This window comes from Pantherophis guttatus, chromosome 4 (assembly GCF_059756535.1).
Source record: "Pantherophis guttatus breed Tessera chromosome 4, ASM5975653v1, whole genome shotgun sequence".
In the NCBI taxonomy this organism is placed as follows: domain Eukaryota; kingdom Metazoa; phylum Chordata; class Lepidosauria; order Squamata; family Colubridae; genus Pantherophis; species Pantherophis guttatus.
The window spans coordinates 79,777,441-79,797,947 of record NC_142066.1 but is presented as its reverse complement, the minus strand read 5'-3'; the positions used below and the strand labels follow the sequence as shown (position 1 = coordinate 79,797,947).

At 39.7% G+C, this 20,507-nt stretch overlaps 1 protein-coding gene across 4 annotated transcripts in view; it reads right to left on the bottom strand.

The window, feature by feature from the left end:
- ELMO1 (engulfment and cell motility 1) overlaps positions 1-20,507 on the bottom strand; it is a 641,324-nt gene that overhangs the window by 401,894 nt on the left and 218,923 nt on the right. For all 4 annotated transcript variants that reach the window (XM_087892439.1, XM_087892442.1, XM_087892440.1 and 1 more), the window contains exon 7: positions 19,480-19,515. In XM_087892439.1, the coding sequence (XP_087748565.1) occupies positions 19,480-19,515 (36 nt within the window). The remainder of the gene's footprint in view (positions 1-19,479; positions 19,516-20,507) is intronic.

The following is a 20,507-nucleotide window of genomic DNA, read 5'->3' as shown; positions in this document are numbered from 1 at the left end:
GTCCAAAGCTCCAGCGGCTGCCCTATCCCAGGCGGCCACCAGGTCTTCAGCCGGGTCGTGAGTCAGAACCTCAGGGAATGGCCCAAGCTCTGTGGAACCTATCAGGATCCATCAGGCGCCTGGGGCGGAACCATCTGGTCGGTTCCGCCTCCCTGCGGCGGGGTGTAGCAGTTTGAAGGTCAGTTGAAGGAGCGAATGGTCTGACCATGACAAGGGTTTAATCACTATATCCCCTATATCTAAATCATTCAGCCACTGGCCAGAGATGAAAACCAAGTCCAGAGTGTGTCCCCCCATGTGAGTAGGGCCATGAACTAACTGGGTCAGGTCCATGGCCGTCATGGAAGCCATGAACTCCTGAGCCGCCTCAGACGTTTCACTGATGGATGGCAGGTTGAAATCCCCCATAACCATAAGTCTGGGGGTATCAACCGCCACCCGGCTATCATGTTGAGCAGTTCAGGCAGGACCGCCGCCACGTGGCAGGGAGCCAGGTACGTGATCAGCAAGCCCATCTGCACCCCATGACCCCACTTCACAAAGAGGGACTCACATCCGGCATTCTGAGGCACAGTCGACTCCTTCGGACCAAGACCATATTTTATAACAACCGCTACCCCCCTCCCCTCCCCTGAGACCTCGGCTGATGGAATGCTCGGAAACCTGGTGGGCACATTTCAACAAGGGGAACCCCCCCTCTTGGCCCAACCAGGTCTCTGTAATACCCGCCAGGTCCGCTCTCCCCCCTCTTGAACAAGATCACAAATGAGGGGGGCTTTATTTACTACGGACCTGGCGTTGCACAACATCAGCCGAAGGCCCAGGCCCTGAGGATCTGCGCAACCCGGAGAACGAGAGGAGCATTGGAGGCCGGAGCGCACTACCACTTGGAGACAGTGGGCGCGCACCCCCATAACCGGATATGGCCCCCTGCTCCCGCCATATCTGCCCCTCCCACTTACAGTACTGATATTGCCCTCGTCAGTATGGACTCTAACCCCCTCATTGACTCTGAGCCCCGCACCCCCCGTAACGTAGCCCACTGTCGGACCAGGCCTCCCCCTCAGTGGGTTGTCCCCCAAACCTACAACCCTACCCCCTCCCCAGAACCCCTTAAAACTATAGTTAAAAGCAAAATTAAAAAATCCCTCAACCCCCTCTTTGCAACATGCCACCTCTCGGGATTCCAAAATCCGTCATCAAGATAGGCCCTCAATAGCGTGGAGGGCTAGGCCTGCGAGAGGAGGGAGTCTCACAATGCCAGAAGGTCGGCTGCCGTATACATCAAGCAAAAAACCAGGATGGAGGTGAGAACTGGCTGGGGCCTAATCAGATAGTCCAAAAGACTGGAACAGTAGATCTCCAGAAACCGGTAGAACTGATCTCCAGAAACCGGTAGAACTGAAATCCACTGTTCTCTCACAGCAGTGGAAGGGAGCCTGTGTTCACACATCACAATCGGAAGGTCAGTATCCCAGCCACCCTCTCACGGTGGCTGGCCTAGACGGTAATAGTTGATCTGTCCCTCCTGGTGGCAAGCGGCAACAGTTCCTTTACCTGTTTGCCTAATCCAGTCTTCATCGTCATCCGGCTGGGGTAAGATAACAACAAATCAGCCAGTCCACGAGGTCAGATATTAATAATCATGGATTATTATGAATTACTATGAATTACTATGCATTCATAGAAATCAGAAATCAAAAAGGAGGTGGAAATAAACCCACTGTTTTGATGCTATTTGTTTAAGAATGATACAAAAAGTATTCTATGCAAAAGCCATTAAAATCACTGACTTTAAACTTTCAATTAAATATACTGTATATGTTTAGAATTAAGTTCAGTTATGTTTTATTTCTATTGCAAAGATCACAAAACCCTTTTCCTTCCCAATGTTTTGTATTAGTATAGGAGAAAAATGTATAACATATATTTTGTCATTCTTAGAAAAATTATAAAAAAGCTTAGATTAGCTGCTATTTTTCATATTAAATTTATGTAACATTCTATAATATTTTAACAAACTATAATGACTTTGGTCCACATTCCCAGAAGGGAAAGAATGATACATAGGCTTACATTATTAAGTGTTTTCTTTGCAACAATTACAATTGACTAACCTAATATCTTGGTCTGTCTCTTTCTTTAAGTTTTGTCTTCATGCTAGTTACATTCTGACTATTATAACAACCACAAGTGACTTTTTGCTAAAAGTGAAATGAAAAAAAGTGAAAGGATTATTTCTGCATTTGATGACCGAAAATGAATTGAATAAAAAATTGAATGGATTTTTGTAACATTTAAGAGGACAATGAGTTTCTTTAATAGTACTGAAAAAGTGTTATTTTTTCGACATTTCGACGAGGTCCCACTCGTCATCTTCAGGCTGATGTCTTCAGCTTCGTGCTTGTGCGAGGAAAGTGTGATCAGAGCTGCCGTCTCTCTATAAATACTGGTGGGAAGGTGTGGGGTGCTGGCTTTGTTGCTGTGAGCAGGTTGGTTGCCTGTGTTGTTACATCTTGATGAGTTGATGTTTGCAGATTAGTCAGCTGTTTCGTAACATCCTGTGTGGGTGAGGTCCTTGATGTGTGCCCATAGTCTTTTGTGTTTTAACAACCTGGGTAATGGGCTGTGTGTTAACATCCTGAGTTCTAGTATTGTGATATCCTGAGTTTTTTGATGTAATGTCATGAGCAGATGGCTGTGATGCCACATCCCTGGCTTTGGTTTGGCTCCGAGTTTGAGGTCTTAGCATGTGTTCATGGCATGTGTCAGTTTGCTTTGTGTGGGGATCGGAGGGAGGTGCTGCAGCTGGTGATGCCGCCGTGGTCTGGCTTCTGAAACTAACAATCAACTCCCCTTTCTGGACGTCCTAATCTACAAAAAACCCAACGGCTCCCTAGGATACACCATCTACCGGAAAAAAACACACACCAATCGCTACTTAAACGCACAATCACATCACCACCCTGCACAGATCAACTCGGTAACCAAGATTCTCATCTCCAGAACCAAACACCTAGCCGACAAAGACCACCTAAAAACTGAATTACACACTCTCACAAACGTATTAATCTCTAACGGATTCCAAAGAAACACAATCATCAACCTAATCCAAAGGGAGACACCCCCCAAGAACCAAGACACAGAACAGGACAACAGCATTGCCCTCCTCCCTTACATCAAAGGCACCACAGATAAAATCAGCAAAATTCTCCACAAACACAATATCAAGACAGCCTTCTGCACTGACCAAAAAATAGCCAACATCTTAAGAAACCCCAAAGACAAGATCCAGCTGGAAAACCAAGGAGTCTATGAAATACCATGCAAAATCTGCCCAGCCACATACATTGGACAAACTAATAGGAAAATAAATGCATGCATTGCAGAACACAAGAACGCATTCTGATTCTTTTCTAATCAGAAAAGAAGAAAAAACTTCCCCCCTTTTCCACCTTAAAACAACAGGACACAAAATTGACTTTGAAGGAACCAAATTAATCTCCAAAACTGAACACTTCAACAAGAGAATAATCATGGAAGCCATTGAAATAGAGAAACACCCCCATAACATGAATAAACATGACGATATCTCCCGCCTACCAGACATCTGGAAACTAGCCCTAGTCAACAGAAGAGTCCCAGCCACGAAGATTAACACCGGACCCAAGATAACACATGACACCACCACCAATCATCCTCACCAGATTCAAACCCAAACCCATCCCACAGACGAAATACAACCACCATCCAGAAGCCAGACCACGGCGGCATCACCAGCTGCTGCACCCTCCTCTGATCCCCACACAAAGCAAACTGACACACGCCATGAACACATGGTAAGACCTCAAACTCAGAGCCAAACCAAAGCCCGGAATGTGGCATCACAGCCATCTGCTCAGGACATTACATCAAAAAACTCAGGCTATCACAACACTAGAACTCAGGATGTTAACACACAGCCCATTACCCAGATTGTTAAAACATAAAAGACTAATGGGCACACATCAAGGACCTCACCCACACTGGATGTTAAGAAACAGCCGACTAATCTGCCAACATCAACTCCATCAACCAATCAAGATGTAACAACACAGGCAACCAACCTGCTCACAGCAACAAAGCCAGCACCCCACACCTCCCCACCAGTATGTATAGAGACGGCAGCTCCGATCACTCTTTGCTCACACAGGCACAAAGCCGAAGGCACCAGCCTGAAGATGACGAATGGGACCTCATCAAAACGTCACCAAGATACTCTCAATCTTACACGGGAAAAGACCCGAATACACCAAAACTTGCATATATATATATATATATATATATATATATATATATATATATATGTGTGTGTGTGTGTGTGTGTGTGTGTGTGTGTGTGTGTGTGTATGTATTTCTCTTTAGCCAGGTTCTTCCTATGTAAACCAAGATTTTTATGCAGCCCTAGTTCAGTGAAATCACAATCCACTAGTTTCTAGGCTTTTTTTTCTGGCAGCCAGCAAACACTCTGCTGCCCATTGGGAGACTAAGGAGATTAAGATAGATCTATTTCGGATTTATAAGTCCTCATCAGTTAGCTACGCTCTCATCCCATGTATCCTCCCTGTTTACGTAGGAAGAACCTGGCTAAAGAGAAATACACATAAAGCCTATGAAAAGGAAAGAAAACAAATACTGTACCTTTACGGGGAGAATATATGTACGTTTTAATAGTAAGGTTAATTACTATTACTTACAAGAATGGCTTTTAAGGCTGGATTCTTTCAAATATTATTGAAAGAGTATGACTAACCCTTCCCTATCACCCAGTCACTCACACATGCACTCCAATTTCCGTATAAGTATTTTTGTGTAATATTTTCCCACCTAGGATCATCTCAAAAAGTAGGCATTTCTAAATATACTAGACTGCCTGGGCTTTAAAATAATCTTCTACCTGACAAATATCTGAAAACCTATGCCAGGAACTCCAGAAAGAGGGACTCATTGGTGGCATTTCAAAGTGGCTCCACCTAGTCAGTTTCTAATGTGCTTCTGTTACTGGACAAAGACATCTTCAAACAAATAAGCATTGTTCTGTAGTCAGATGGGCATTAATGTCAGAGTTTGTTGCAAAATCAAATCCAGAAAGCACATACAGGTAAACTGATTCAGCAGGATTCATTAACTTCTTTATATACACAATAACACATGAAGTAAATTTACAATACCAACAGCAGATTCTTCCAGTGTGGTAGAGAGGAGAGATTGCTTTTCAGTTCAGAGTTCAGAGCAGACAAGACCAGACTTGTTTTGTTCTCAGCACACATCCAGATCTGCAGAGCCATGCCCAGGCTCCTTCCAGTTTCAGTTTCCAATTCAGCTCCCATTGGCTGATTGGTTGCTATGCTTATTCATTAGCTGACCTTGTTATTAAGTCTTTCCAGTCATGAATATTCTGACAAATAAGTGATTAGGGTTAATTTTATCTTATTGCTTTGTCATCTAGCAATGTGTTATTTTGCATTATATTGCAGCTCTGTTGCATATTACAGGTAGTTCTTGTCTTATTACCATAACTAAGTCCAGAATTACGGCCATAAATCATGCTGGTCATTAAGTAGGTCACCACATGACTATGCTCAATTTTATGATCTTTTTGAGGCAGTCATTAAGAGAATACTTGATCATAAAGTGAACATCACAGTTGTTAAGAGAACAATGTGGTCATAAGCAAATCCTTGGTCTGCAAAGGATATTTTTTCCAGAAACAGGAAGTAAATGCAGGTTTCAGACAAAAATGTTGTAAATTGCTGTCCCATGACCATGAGACACTGCAAGTGGCAGTAAATGTGGGCCTATTGCCAGGCACCCAAAATAAAATCATGTTACTGTGATGGGGCAGTCACCAAAACTCCAAATCTAGGTTATAAGTAGCCTTGGGGACATCTGTCATAACTTTGAATGGTCGCTAAGTAACCAGTTGTGAGTCAATGCACTGTATTTTGTATTTTCACAATGAAAGATCTGTGCCGTTACCACAGATCACAAGAATGTTGGAATTGCTTCCTAATTATATATGCTTTCTAAGCCCTCAAAAACTAAAACCTACCTGGTATTTAATGATGCATCAAGACTAGAACAATAATTCTAGAAAAATATTTTAATCAATATAAACCTTGAACTGACTTTTAAAAAATAATAGAACTGCTATTTTCTACCACCCTGTAATATCCCCAAAGTTCTTGGGAGCATTGAAACATGCATGGTTACTTCAGGGTACATCTGCTAGACATCTAATTAGATTTAACCTATATTTATGGTAACTGGAAATAGTTGGAAATTCTAGTCCTCAGAAACTATACTTATTAACAAAATGAGTATATTCATTTGCTCGTCTCAGACTTAACTGCTCCTTGTGAAACAATAACTATACTTCTTCTGGAAATCCTATCACAGATCTAATAGACACAATTCTTTGACCTGCCCTCTAGCTTTGTATTTCATGTGTTGGCTTAGCCTGATGCTTTTCTGGATCCACACTTCTTGCTCAATTCTATACTGTTATACAGGTACAGTTTCATGAAAAATTAAACCAAATTTGAGCCAAAGAAGTATAATTATTTCTCACAATTATATCACAAGTCTATCCTATTTTTTTCTCTATGTGACCAAGCTACTTCAATTTATTCTTTCATACTAATGACTCATGTTTTTCTTTAATCCATTTTCATTGAAATTCTTTTTTTAATGTTTTTATCATTTGTTTTACCACTCATGCCTTTGAAACCCCCTACTGGCTAGGTTAATATTAAAATTTCTGAGGGAGGCTGGACTAAATTTCAAATTAAAGTTTCAACTTTCTTTATTTCATGTACCACTTGATCATGAATATCCATTTTTCTTGGGTATTCCATAAAATTTTCTTCGCCAATCCAATTTTGCAACATAATATATTTTTGTTTAAAAATGTTGCTTCTATTGTTCTATTGTCTTCTCAATAATGGTACCCAGCTTTCCTGGACCATGTTTTTCTCAAAGGTCAGAGCAAGTTGAATCAAAGGCTTCTAAAAGTGCTCTGTAACCTGTACTCTTATCTGAAGTTACAAGTTGCTTAGCCAATCATTGTCAGAAGCTTCCCTTATTGAAAACCAACTAATCCATAGACACTGATTATAAATAGAAATTCTCACAATTATTCATAACCATAACTTCTTTTCATCTTGGTTTGATATATTTTGGGTAGTGTCCTAATTATAACCTTCAGGAATAATGATTCTCCAAAGCATTTTGGTTCATATGACAAGGTCTAAGATCAGTTAAGGGATTTTAGTGTGTACTCAATAGTTATTTATAGACACATTCACAGATGTCTATACACATGAAAAATTTATTTAAGAAAGCAATGTCTTTTTTATACAGAACAAAATTTTATATAATTTTTATTCATTTTTAAAACCTACAGTATTCATCTGAACATACATTTCTTAAATAAAGAAATATGTTTAAGTGAATTAAAACTGTATTGTGAGCCCAAACAACAAAGGTAGAGGAAAGAATTATGCTAACAAGTCTCGTAACCATATATCATTGTTTCACAAAAATGAAAACTTTATGAATGTTATCAACCTTTATATTGACTGAGAAACATCAAGTGGCAGAATGTTTATGAAAAAATAATTAATCAGCAAAGATTTTAGGAGATAATGTTGCCTGAGAATAAAACATGTTTATATAGTGTTTATTTTTAACTGGAATCTAAGTTACCATAATTATAATTTCAATATGCAAAACAGTGACAGGATAGTGACATTTACAAAATCCGTTCTTTAAATGATGCCAATATTTTTTTCTTTGGACAAAGCACTATTCCATACATTATCACGGTGTCAATCTTTGTTATACTATGGCAGTAAAAAGAAGCCTCACATAAAGAAAAATAACATAGACTACAAGTAGTCCTCAACCTACAACAGTTCATTTAATGACTGTTCAAAGCTACAACAACATTGAAAAAAGTTATTTATGACTGTTTTTCACACTTACAACTGTTGTAGCATTACCATGGTCACATGATCAAAATTTGGACACTTGGCAACTGACTTATATTTATTTGCAGTGCCCCGGGGTCATACGATCCCCTTTAGCGATCTTCTGACAAGCAAAGTCAATGGGGAAACCGGATTCACTTAACAATCATTTTACAAAAGGAACAAATGCAGTGATTCATTTAATAACTCAGACAAGAAAGGTCAAAAAATGGGACAAAATTCATTTAATTAATTTTTCAACAGAAATTTTGGGTTCAGTTGTGGTTGTAATTCGAGGAGTACCTGTATATGCAAAGCTTCTAAAATTTTGTCTTGGCCCTGAGAGTTGCAATTATATTCTATCTCTTTGCTCTAGTGCAGAGATGTCAAACAGAAGGCCCGCGGGCCAGATACGGCCCGCGATGTGGTTGGATTTGGCCTGTGGGGCCATCCTGGAAAATGTAAGGGGCCAGCCCACATTGCTTCAGCCCGATCTACCTGCATTGCTTCGGCCTAGTCTATCCAATGCGAAGAGGAAACAAAGGGCCAGTGTGGCTTTGGTCCGGTCAAGCCAGTGAGAAGAGGAAACATCAGACCAGCACGGCTTTGGCCCTGTCTACCGAATGCGAAGAGGAAACATCGGGCCAGCATGGCTTCAGCCCAATCTACCCTATGCAAAGAGAAAACATTCCAGCACTTTGGGGAGGGGCATCAAGCTGGCCATGCCCACCCACTCGGCACGCCCGGCCGGCCCCCGAGGTCAATCATTGCCCTGATGTGGCCCTCAATGAAATTTGAGTTTGACACCCCTGCCCTAATGCAACATGTAGGGCAGTTTAGTGTATAAAAATATGGTATCATTATATGATATATATTTTAGCAGATATTTTATTTTGAGAAATACATGATTCACTGCTGCTACAAAGAACAGAAAACTGCACTAATCAGCTGTCAGACGGCTTGAAAACCTCTCCTTCGGGAGAAGAAGGAGAGGAGAGCCGGTGGGCGAGGGTAGAGCTCCCTGGGAGCCCCTGGAGCAATTCCAGGGGCTTGGAGGGTAAGAGTTCCCAGTTCAGCCCATTGAAGCTCCGGATCCGTGGCGACTCCGTTTTAAACGGAGCCAGATGCCGGCGACCGACTCTGCTTTCAACAAGGAGATTAAGTGATCCCAAAAGCAGACAGAACGGAAGCAGGAGAACAAGCCTTTGCAAGTATGTTGCTTAACTCCTGGGATACATTGTTTCTACTTGATTTTGCTGAGCTGGAGGAGGAAATGGCGCCTTCATTGTGGCTGGAAAAGTGAAAGTTAAGTGCTTGTTAATAGATTTGTGCTTAGAGACTGGACTTAAGCTGCTGGGATTTGAGAGCTGGGTGTAGAAAAGACTATCTTGCTTGATAAACTACAAATAAATCTGAGAAAGCTGCTCAAGAGATTTTATGGCTTTGAAAAGAAAAATTCTTTTAAAATAATATGGCTTCCAAGTAAGGAGTTCCTGAAAGTGGTGGAAGCTCTCTAATGGCGTCAGAAATGACACAGAGAACTGACTCACAGAGCCAGGAGGATTTTTTTAGAGACCTTACAGAATTTATAAAGGAAGCCATGAACAACCAAACTGCAATTATTAATAATTTTACAGCAATCATGGAACGAAAATTTATAGAACTGGTGGAGGATATAAAAGCAAATGAGGATGTTTTTGAAGGAAAGCACAATGACAATATAGGAGACATTTTGACTAAAACAGAGAAGCTGGATTTGGCTGATTCTCAAGAATCTTCAAACTTTCTTCCTGCTCTTTTGGAATTAACTGACAGAACTTTTCAAAAATATAATTTGGAGCAGAAAGAAGAAAAAACTGACCAGCCCTACGAGGTTTCGGAAGATTTGGCAGAGGCTTTCACACAATTAATTGAAATGCAACAACTGGACTTTTCTTTGCAAACTCATCGAGTTAACTCTTCGTTCTATGAACTGACTGATTATATAAGCAAGAAGAGTCGATATAGGGTCTCCAAATCAGAGGAAAGTGACAAGTTTTAAAGATACATCAACCCCCAGTTGAAATTCAAAACCTCCTCAAAATAAAAGTAAGAGGGAGGAAGAAAGATTGGAAAAAATACAGAAAGAAAGGAAGAATGGAAGATTCATTTTCTTTGGTCTAATAATTGATGTACTAATGACTAAGTACAATGATTAAGTAAATGAATTAAGAATTCAATTAATGATTAATTAAGGTTTAAGAAAAAAATATTTGAATTTTGAGAATAAAAGTAGGAGGGAGAGTAAAATGATTAAGTAAATGAACTAAGAATATCTTATAGATGTATTACGAGAATTTTAGGCTTTGAATGATCTAAGTGTTTGTTAATGTTTTTAAAACTCTTAAATTTAAAGGATTATATGTTATTTTGAGTTTAGGGAGGTTGATGAATAATCTGTAGAAGGGGAGTTAAGGGGTCCAGGGAGTTTTAAGTCTTGCATTAACTTAGCATATTTTAGCGTATGTTTGGTAAAATTTATACCCTGTTTTTCTTCTGGGAAGTCGGGGGAGGGGGCTGGGAAGGGGGGGGTGGAAGGTTGGGTTTATAAATGTTTAAATAGACAAGTGAAAATGTTATTTGTTTGATTATAAAAAAATAATAAAAACGTTTTCTCAAAAAAAAAGATATAGCACACAATACAGGGATGAATTTAAAATAGGAAAGAGAACTATGAAGAATGCAGCCCATTGGGATTTTTTTATTAATAGGTAATTCAGTCTGAGGTTTAAATCTTCCTTTTCTTTGAAAATCAGCATCAAAGTCCACAGCACAATTCAGTTACAATACTATATCAAAATCAATATAATATTAGGCCTCAGGTCCTCAGCTTAGTCTCTATGGATATCAGTATGCTTACCATTACATTTGTTGGTATTTAATAAATTAGTTCATGACTAGACATTTACATTAACAAAAAATCTAATGTAAAAAAATTGGGGTTGGAGCAGTTGGGGAATTAGGATGCTACAAAGTAAAGGATTAGCCTTTGGCATTATTTTTATCTCTAAGAATGTTTCTCTCCCCTCATCCATGAGTTCCAGATGCTGAATACAGTAATTCTATCTTGCAATCTAGTTGTCATATCTTTGCTGCTTAGAGTTATTAAGTCTTGCTTGATAGGTAGCTGCAGTGCTTGGTTTAGAAATATGCCCACAGGCTCCCCCAAAAATAAAAATAGCAGGATTAGTAGGTAAAATTCTACTTGAAGAGGAGAGCTATAGAACAGGAGTGTGAAACTTGATTTCCTTGAGAGCTGCATCAGGGCTGTGTTTGACCTCAGGGGGCTGGGTGGAGTGGCTGGGGTAGGCGTGTAGCACAATATCACTCATGTCGGGGGCACCTGTGGTGGCCTGGGAGGGGCTGGGGAAATCCATTGTCTCCAGCAGAGGAAGGCAAGACTAGGGAGAGCGCCAAACTCCTGTGCTCCAGAGGAGCCTCACAGTCCCTCTCAAGCCATGCAGACCCCTGGATGGCAGCGCAGTCTGTCCAGAGCCCTAGGTAGCAGATGGCAAGAGCCCAGCTTGGCCCTTGAGCTCCCAGGGCACCGGGACCCCACAGCCCAGCCCAGCACAAGGGGGTGCCTGGCTGCGCTTAACTCCTAGAGGCTGTTGCTGTTCTTCCTCTCCTGAGCCAGGTTGCTCATGGTGTGTGCAGGAGGGTAAAGTGTGTGGGTCAGAGGGAAGCCCACTCCCTCTCCATGCAAGGAGACCCAGATTTGTAACCAAAGCATCCTCAGCGATAGAATGGGAGACCACCAGGAGAGGTCAGCAGGAGGGGACAAGCCAAGCTGCCCTGCTGGTGGCTGAGTGCTAAGGCAGGAATTTCCTTCCTACTGTTCTGACCTAGGCTTCCTGAGACAGTAAGAAGCGCACAATTAGTCCCAAAAACCCTCTTTTTATTTCAATGGCTGTGAATGATGTTCATTCACAGCCCGTAATGAGTCACAAAAAGTTTGTAAAGAGTCTGACAGAAGTCTGTCACGTTCTTCAGGATAAGGCTGATAAGCACCCACCTTTATCTCCCTTGACACACTGCCAAAGATCTAATTGGCAATTAGCTTTGCAAGGCCACACGGAGCACAGAGTCAAAATGAAGCTTCAGAATTTAAACCAACCAGAACGAACAAAGTTGCTTGCTGCAAAGACTCACATGCCTTTGCTCCTCATTTATGTCTTATGGGAGGGGTCAATCATCTCCAAGCCCTACTCCCGAGTCGTCCCTTTCGTTTTAACTGTTCTTGCCTTCTGGCAGCTCTGCGTATATGCACACTGGGAACAGGCTCCCCCTGTTCCTCTGCCTCCCTGATGTCTGACTCTGAAGGCTCCGGAGGCAGCACATAACTCCCAGATGGCCCTGGCCCCCTCTCCGCCTCCGACACAGAGCCCTTCTCCGAGCCTTCCCCAGACTCCAGGACTGGCCCATGTTCCTCCCCAACCTCCTCGCAGTCCGACTCTGCTGCCAGCTCCGCAGGCCACTGGTGGACCACAACACCTTCCTTATTTCCTTCCTTCCTTCCACCGTCCCTTCCTTTTCTTTTTCCTTCCTTCTTCCTTGTCAGAGTATGAATATTCATAAACTGGATTAGATCAGCCAATGAATAGGCATAGCAACTAAGTCAGCCCATTGGGAGCTGAGACAGGCTGGAGCCAGGAGGTGTCTTAGTCTGCAGCTTCTGATTCTGTGTAGAGAATTGAAACTGAAACTAAGCAGCCTGTGCATGCTGTCTGCTCTGCTGAAATGAAACTAACTGTTCTCTCCTGCCTTGTGTTGTAACTGCTACTACATTGACGAAGAATCTATCTTGGTATTGTAAATACTTCATCTATTATTATGTATATAAAGAAGTTAATGAATCCAGCTGAATCAGTTATCTGTGTGTGCTTCTGGATTTGATTTTTGCAAGAAACTCTGACATTCCTTCTCCTTTTTCCTTTTTTCCCTTCCTTGTTCTCTTCCCATCTTTTTTTTTTTTTTTTTTTGGTCTTTCCTCTTTCCCTTTCTCCCTTCCTATCCCTTCTTAGATTCTCAAATGCAAAAGGGGAAACATTTCTCCTTTTGTTTTGTTTTTAGTTTGTTTTGCCAGTCCTCTGCAAGCGAAAACAGAGCGCAGGGGGTGCATGTGCCCCCCTCCCCTGGGGCACGTTTTCAGCCTGGACAGCCTCTTGCAACACTCTGCCAGTGAAAACAGGACTCAGGGGACCATCTGCATCCTCGGGCCCTGTTTGTGGCTGGATGGTCTCCTGCAGCCTTCTGCCTTTGAAAATGGAGCTCAGGGGCTGTGCGCAACCCCCCAAGTTCCCTTTTCACTGGCAGAGGCACCATGGGCTGGTCCTTTGCTGATTTCAGGGTGGCCCCATCGGCCAGATTTAAGCACCCCACGGGCCTTGACTTTGACACCCCTGTTATAGAGGATTTGTGGAACTTGAAAATTTTTAACTAGTGATGTTCCCAGCATTACGTTCTGGAAACAGGCAAACTCCTTAACTGCCATGTTCCAAATGCATCCATAGTATATTTTCAAAACTTCTCACCAGCAAAAATAAAAGGGGTGGAAAGTTCCACAATACTGTTTTCCATCTGTATGTGAGATTCCAATTAAAAAATTGGGCTCTTCTGGATGAAGACAAAGGCGCATTATGATGATTCCTAGAGAGTTGAGACAACATGGGATGGGTGGGGGGTGGGAGAGAGACTGATGGCTGGGCTTTTTAGAAAAAGGAGAGATAAAGAGATTGCCCACTGTGTCCCAGACAGCTACTCCTTGTGAGGAGAACATAGGATGGAGGTCGACTCATAAGTTAACTGCCAGGAACCACAAGACAGACACCAAGCTCACAGAAGACTCTAGGCTCGTTGAAACCTCATTGTTAGATATTGACAGGATAGTTTTCCCTCTGGTCCGCTATTTGAGTGGGAAGAATGCTTGAATGTAATCGGCTGGGTTCCCTGACAGCTCCCTATAAAAGGGCCAGCTGTCTGAGAGGCTGCTGCTGGATTGTAAATAATTGCTGACTAAAGAGCTGTTGTCTGAAGCCTGTCTCCAGTCTCTTCAATCCATCTATCTAACACTCATTTTCTCAAGCACATCTGAATTACAAATAGTTAAAAGTTAAAAGAGATCTTCGAAACAGAAGCTTGGTTTTGGCTTTTTTTTAAAAAAAAATGGTGTGACATTTTATTCCAGATTAAACAAAAGAGTAAACAATTTAAAGAATTTAAGATCAATGGCAAAAAAAACTTAATAAGAACTTCTTTTAAAAAGTTTAAAATGGATTAGGAAGGAAGTGAAATTTGAAGTTTTAGGATTTTTACTAAATTGTTTTAAAAATAATTAAATAAATAGAATAATAGTTTAAAGTTCTAGTGGGAAGATGATTAGTGGACTTTGTAAAACAAAGATGAAAGAAATCTGAGACAAACCATTTGGCTATAAAATTATAGAATGCCAGAATGGATAAAAGATTTCAGGGCCAGAGAAAACCAAAAATAAAAAAGTTGAAATTTCCCTTTTACTTATGTAACTGATGAAGCAGCTATTATTAGAAAAGTAATGAAACCTATAGAAATCACAAAAAGGCATTACATATGAGACATTTCAAAAGGTATTTGAGAAATTGGAAATAATGTTATAAACTTCAATAACAACATCAATAACTGCATCATTTAAAAGAGATCTGAAAAGGAAGACAAAAATTGAGATGCAAATAATCTTGAAGTATTTACAGGACAACTGAGTGGAGAAGTAATTCAAAGTAAAGTTGAAAATTTTGGAAAACAAATAAGAGATACAAACATTAAGTCAAGAGATGTGAAACTATGTGGACGATGGGCTATTATTAGATTACAAGAGTACAGAGATAACATCTTGGTGAAAACAGTAAGAGCTGTTGAAGCCTCAAATTTTTTTTTACAATGGGTAAAAGAAGATAGAGATGAAGATCAGGTCCTGCAACAATATTTCAATATCAAAAAAACTAAACAAGAGCAAAGAATATAACATTTTATTTTAGACCCAAACAAAATATTTTATAATTTGTGAATACTGGACAACCACTCAAAAGAGAAAAGTGAAATTTACATAGAAAAAGTGCAGAGATATCCTGCAATTCATCATTAGATGGCCTAACATTTTTGGAATATAAATTAGAATTATTATATAATAGCCTAATTTGAAAAATCAAACTAAATTTGAGATTTGAAGATGCAACATTATAACCTCATAGACAAAATGGAAAGTAATCAATTTTTGCTAAGCAAATGATATTATAAGATTACAAATAGTTTTCCCTGCCTACAAAATTTTCAGCTTCTACAATAGTTTTAAATTAATTACATATATCCATATGAGCCTCGGTGGCACAGAAGTTAGAGTGCAGTACTGCAAGCTACTTCTGCTGATCACCGGCTACCAGCACTTTGGCAGATCAAATCTCACCAGGCTCAAGATTGACTCAGCCTTCCATTCTTCCGAGGTGGGTAAAATGAGGACCCAGATTGTTGGGGGCAATATGCTGACTCTGTAAATCACTGAGAGAGGGCAATAAAGCACTGTGAAAGGATGCAAAATGGATTAACCCAGACAACATTGATAGAGGAAAGGGAGTACTGGCAATATCAGATTAAATTATTAGATCAAGAGGAATTAGCAAATAAAATAAAGTGGACTAAACAAAATTTTTTTGAAAGGGTGAATAAAACAGGAAGATGGTTGGTTTACCGGCTTAGAAAGGAGCAGGAACAACGGAGAATAGAAGGGCTGAAAGATATAATTGGGAATCTTCATTGTACTAAGGAAGGCAAGAGAAGGTAGCTCAGGATTTTTTCACACAGCTTTATCAGAAAGGAGAGGAAAATATTTGTGAAATTCGGAAATATTTGGAAAAGACAGACTTGCCTAAAATCTCGGAAACAATGAAGGAAATTCTTAATGCAGAATTTACGATGGAGGAAGTAGAAACAGTTATGAAAGCACAGGCGAATGGCAAAACCCTGGGTAGAGATGGCCTTCCAGTTGAATTATACAAAATAGTGTTTGATGTGGTAGGAAGACACATGACGGATTTATTCAATGCGGTTATGAAAGAGGCTCAGGTTCCAGTATCTTGGACTGAGGCTTATATTTCTATTATCCCAAAAGAAGGAACTGATCTATCTCTTATTAAGAACTATAGACCAATATCATTACTAAATTCCGATTATAAGATATTCGCGGGGGTTCTTGCAGCCAGGCTTAGCTGCTTCCTTAACCAATTCATTCATTCAGTCAGTCCAAAACGGCTTCCTTCCTAATAGATATCTATGAGATAATCTTAGAATTATCATGAATACACTAGAATTTTTCGAAAATCACCCGGATAAACAATTAGCTTTAATTTTTGTTGACGCCCAAAAGGCGTTTGACAGAATCAGTTGGGAATTTATGATTTCTCAATTGGAATATATGGAGTTTGGTGGGAATTTTATTCGGGCAATTCGAGCTATTTACCGGGAGCAGACTGCAAGAGTTCTCATAGATGGAGAGGAGACGGAGAGAATTCAAATTCGTAGAGGTACAAGACAGGGATGTCCCCTTTCCCCATTGCTATTTGTATTAACTTTAGAGCCCCTGCTTAGAGAAGTGAGAGGAAACACGGAAGTAAGAGGAATGAAGATTAGGCAGGAGGAAATTAAAGTCCAGGCTTATGCAGACGATTTTGTATTTATCTTGGATCAACCACTGGACTCGGGCCTGAAATTATTATGCTTGATTAGAGAGTATGGGAAGGTAGCGGGATTACTGATGAATGAAAAAAAAACTAAAATCCTAGCAAAAAATATGACTCAGATGCAAAGGCAACAGCTGGAGCAGTTAATGGGTTTAAGAATAACAAATAAAATTAAGTATCTGGGTATATGGTTGACTGCCAGATGCTCCTCCATAAAGGAGGATAACTACCTTCCTCTTTACAGCCAGATGCTCAGAGACCTAGAAAGATGGAAAAATCTCCAGCTATCAATTTTGGGAAGGGTGGCAACCATTAAGATGTGTGTGTTACCCAAATGGTTATTTCTATTCCAAACAGCCCCGGTAAGGTTGAATAAAGAGTTTTTTACAAATTTGGATAGGAGTATATCTAAATTTATCTGGCAGGGAAAGAGGCCGCGGATTAGACTTAAAATGTTACAAGAACCCAAAAATAGAGGAGGATTTGGACTCCCAAATTGGGAGCTCTATCACCAAGCAGCGAACTTGATTTGGGTGAACGAATGGATGGTCCTACAAAAGAGACAACTTTTGACATTTGAGGGAGCCGGTCTTCAACATGGCTGGCACTATTTTCTATGGCCGGGAGCATCCGGCTGCCCTAGACACTTTGATGATCACTATTTACATAGGACGCTTGGGTACACTTGGGAAAAGGTTAGAAGAAGAGTATATTCAAAAGTTCCATGTTGGATGTTGGCGCAGGAAGCTCAGATTTACCCGACATTGTATAAAGGGGAGAAAACATTGACGTATGAAGTTTTCTTGGATGTTCAGGGTAATCTGAAGTCACGAGAATTATTAACTCTTCAAGGATATAAGATAGACTGGTGGTCTTATTCTCAAGTGCACTCCAGGTATAAAAAAGATTTATATAGTGAAGGAATCTACCGTAAAAGACAAGAATTGGATAAGATCTTATTAGAAGGAGGGAAAGGAATACTATCTAAATGTTATGCATATTTATTGTCTCTGCAGATAGGACAGGATGTAGTGAACGATTGTATGATAGCATGGGGACAAAATTTTGTCCCCATGCTTCCAGCAATGGGAACAGATTTGGTTGAAAAATATGAAATTAACTATGGCTTCTTCATACAAAGAAAACATATATAAAATGGTCTACCGGTGGCATCTCCCCCCGGCGAGATTAGCTAAAATGTTTCCCGGGACATCTGCCCGCTGTTGGAAGCATGGTTACAGTAATGGAACTTATTTTCACCAATGGTGGACCTGCGCGCAGGCGGTTAAATATTGGAAAAAAATACGGCAATGGATTTTGGAAATTACACAGATTAATTTGGAATTAAGGCCCGAGATTTTCCTATTGGGGGCAAAACCTTTGAATGTTAAATCAGATATATGGTTCTTGTTGATTCACATTATTACTGCAGCAAGATTAGCGTATGCGCAGGAGTGGAAAAATCAATACTTACCAATAGATTTGAAAATAATATATAAAATTAATGAGTGTGCGGAATCAGATAGATTAACTAGATTGATCAATGGTAAAAAAGATTCAGAATTTTATAACAGTTGGAAAGTATGGTACGATTGGGTCCAGAAAAGGTGGGGTAGAATAGGTATATGATGATGTATATATATAATGGCAAATATGAATGTATAACGGAATGACTTTATATTTATGGGCAATGTAATCAAATTATACCATGGTGGCAGGATTGTATATTTTATTTGAGTATTGGTGTATAGAATATATTAATAAAAATTATTTAAAATTAAAGCACTGTGAAGCGGTATATAAGTCTAAGTGCTATTGTTATTGCTATATCATCTCAACTCAAGAATTTCTTGCAATTTACAACTGACAGCTTGAAGTGAAATACACAGTGCATCCTGTTAAATATAGAAATATCTCATTCAAAAAAAAATTGACATAAAAGCATTCTAATCATAACAACAGATGCTAAAATAGTGTTCACTGATTTGATATTTTCAAACTGTGCTGAATTTCAGCTTCTATAATCCCCAGCTGCCACATGCTAGAAATTAAAATGTTCATGATTGATGATCATGCACATATTTTTCGAACTTTAAGATGCACTTTCTCCCCCCAAAAGTGGATAGAAGTGTTTGTACATTTTATAGATCAAATATTGCGGTAGGGGGAGGAGGGTTGGTATGGCACTGATCAGGTGTTCTAGGCAGTGGGGATCGCCGCCTATTGCTGCCAATCACAGCAAATGGGCTGTGGCAAGGAGGCTGCGGTGTGGCGAACGGGCCATGGTAAATGGGCCATGGTGGCTGTGAATGGGCCATAGCAAACGGGGAGATTTTTTTTTTCTTGTTTTCCTCCTCTAAAGCTAATGTGTGTCTTATAGTCCGGAGCATCTTATAGTCCAAAAAATATGGTATGTACAATGATTTATAAAATAAATAGTTATCACTCAAACAATAAAAGCACTAGCCAAAATTTGTCACAGACACAGGAATATAAGGTATCCATTCTATAAGTAGTGAAAAGTAAATAAAATAAAAAATAACAGAAAGGATCATAATAAAATTGTGCAAATAGGAGTAAAAGAACAGTAAAGAGAAGCAAAAAAAATGTACTGCTGAAAATATGTGTAGGTATTTAAATAAATAAAATCAGCAGAAAGACCTGATATTTAATCATGCAAAGAAGAGGAAAGTTGCAGGGTCATGAGCCAATCAGGTTCTTACCAGGGCTTCATTATCTTCTGCAATTTCTGATATCGTCTGCAAAAATTTAAAAAATTTCAGGTAAGGAAAAACAGAAAGACATTGTGTTGTCTGTTTGAATTTAGCTGAGGGTTAGAATAAAGTCTAATAAAATCACATTTGGCAATCATTCAAGTGAAACAGACTCGAATATATAACAATATGAGTTAAAAACACTTGGAGGAAATATGGAAATCAACTCAAAAAAGGTTTATTGTGGGAAAAACAAATTAAACAAAAAGGTGCTGAAGTACTGTATTTTTATGTGCTGAAAAGGTTACACTCTTTTAGCAGAATTATCAGGGACAAAAATTTCTTCACAACTGGACAGAGGATAATCATATCATACTGTTAAACAGGATCAACAATTTTTTTATCCCCTCTCATAGCAAAGAGCTACAATGAATGAGCTTTTGGCATTACAGTAATATACAAGTGGATGAAGCTGGGATTTTCAAACTAACGGAATCTTTGAGAGAAAGTGTGTATGTGTATGGGATAGAGAGGGCGGGAGGGGGCGGGAGGGAGAGAGAGAGTGGTGTATGGGATAGAGAGGCCAATAAATTTAATAAATAAATAAAAATATAGGTTTATTTTAGAAAATGCTTCCAGGTCTTTATGACACTTCTCATTATAACAGATGAGAACAGAAGAATAAGCAATCTATTCACTATTTTGTATGTTGACCTTTCACCTGATGTTAACAGAGAAATAACATGAATTCATATCAATCTTGCTTGGCAACATAGTTATAGTAAGATAGAACAGAACAGACATAACTTTGCATGTTGCTCCAAAAATTAACATCACAACATTTGTCATTTGTAGATAATGAATGGTGGCTGATGCTTTACAATTACCAGACTAGACGTATTCTAACAATTAAAAATGGTATTGAGAGAAAATTGAATTCCTTATAAAAAGCCACATAATTCAAACAATATAAAAATGCACCATCTTCAATAATTCAGGCAGCATTAACAATCAACCACAAACTTTTGTTGAAACTA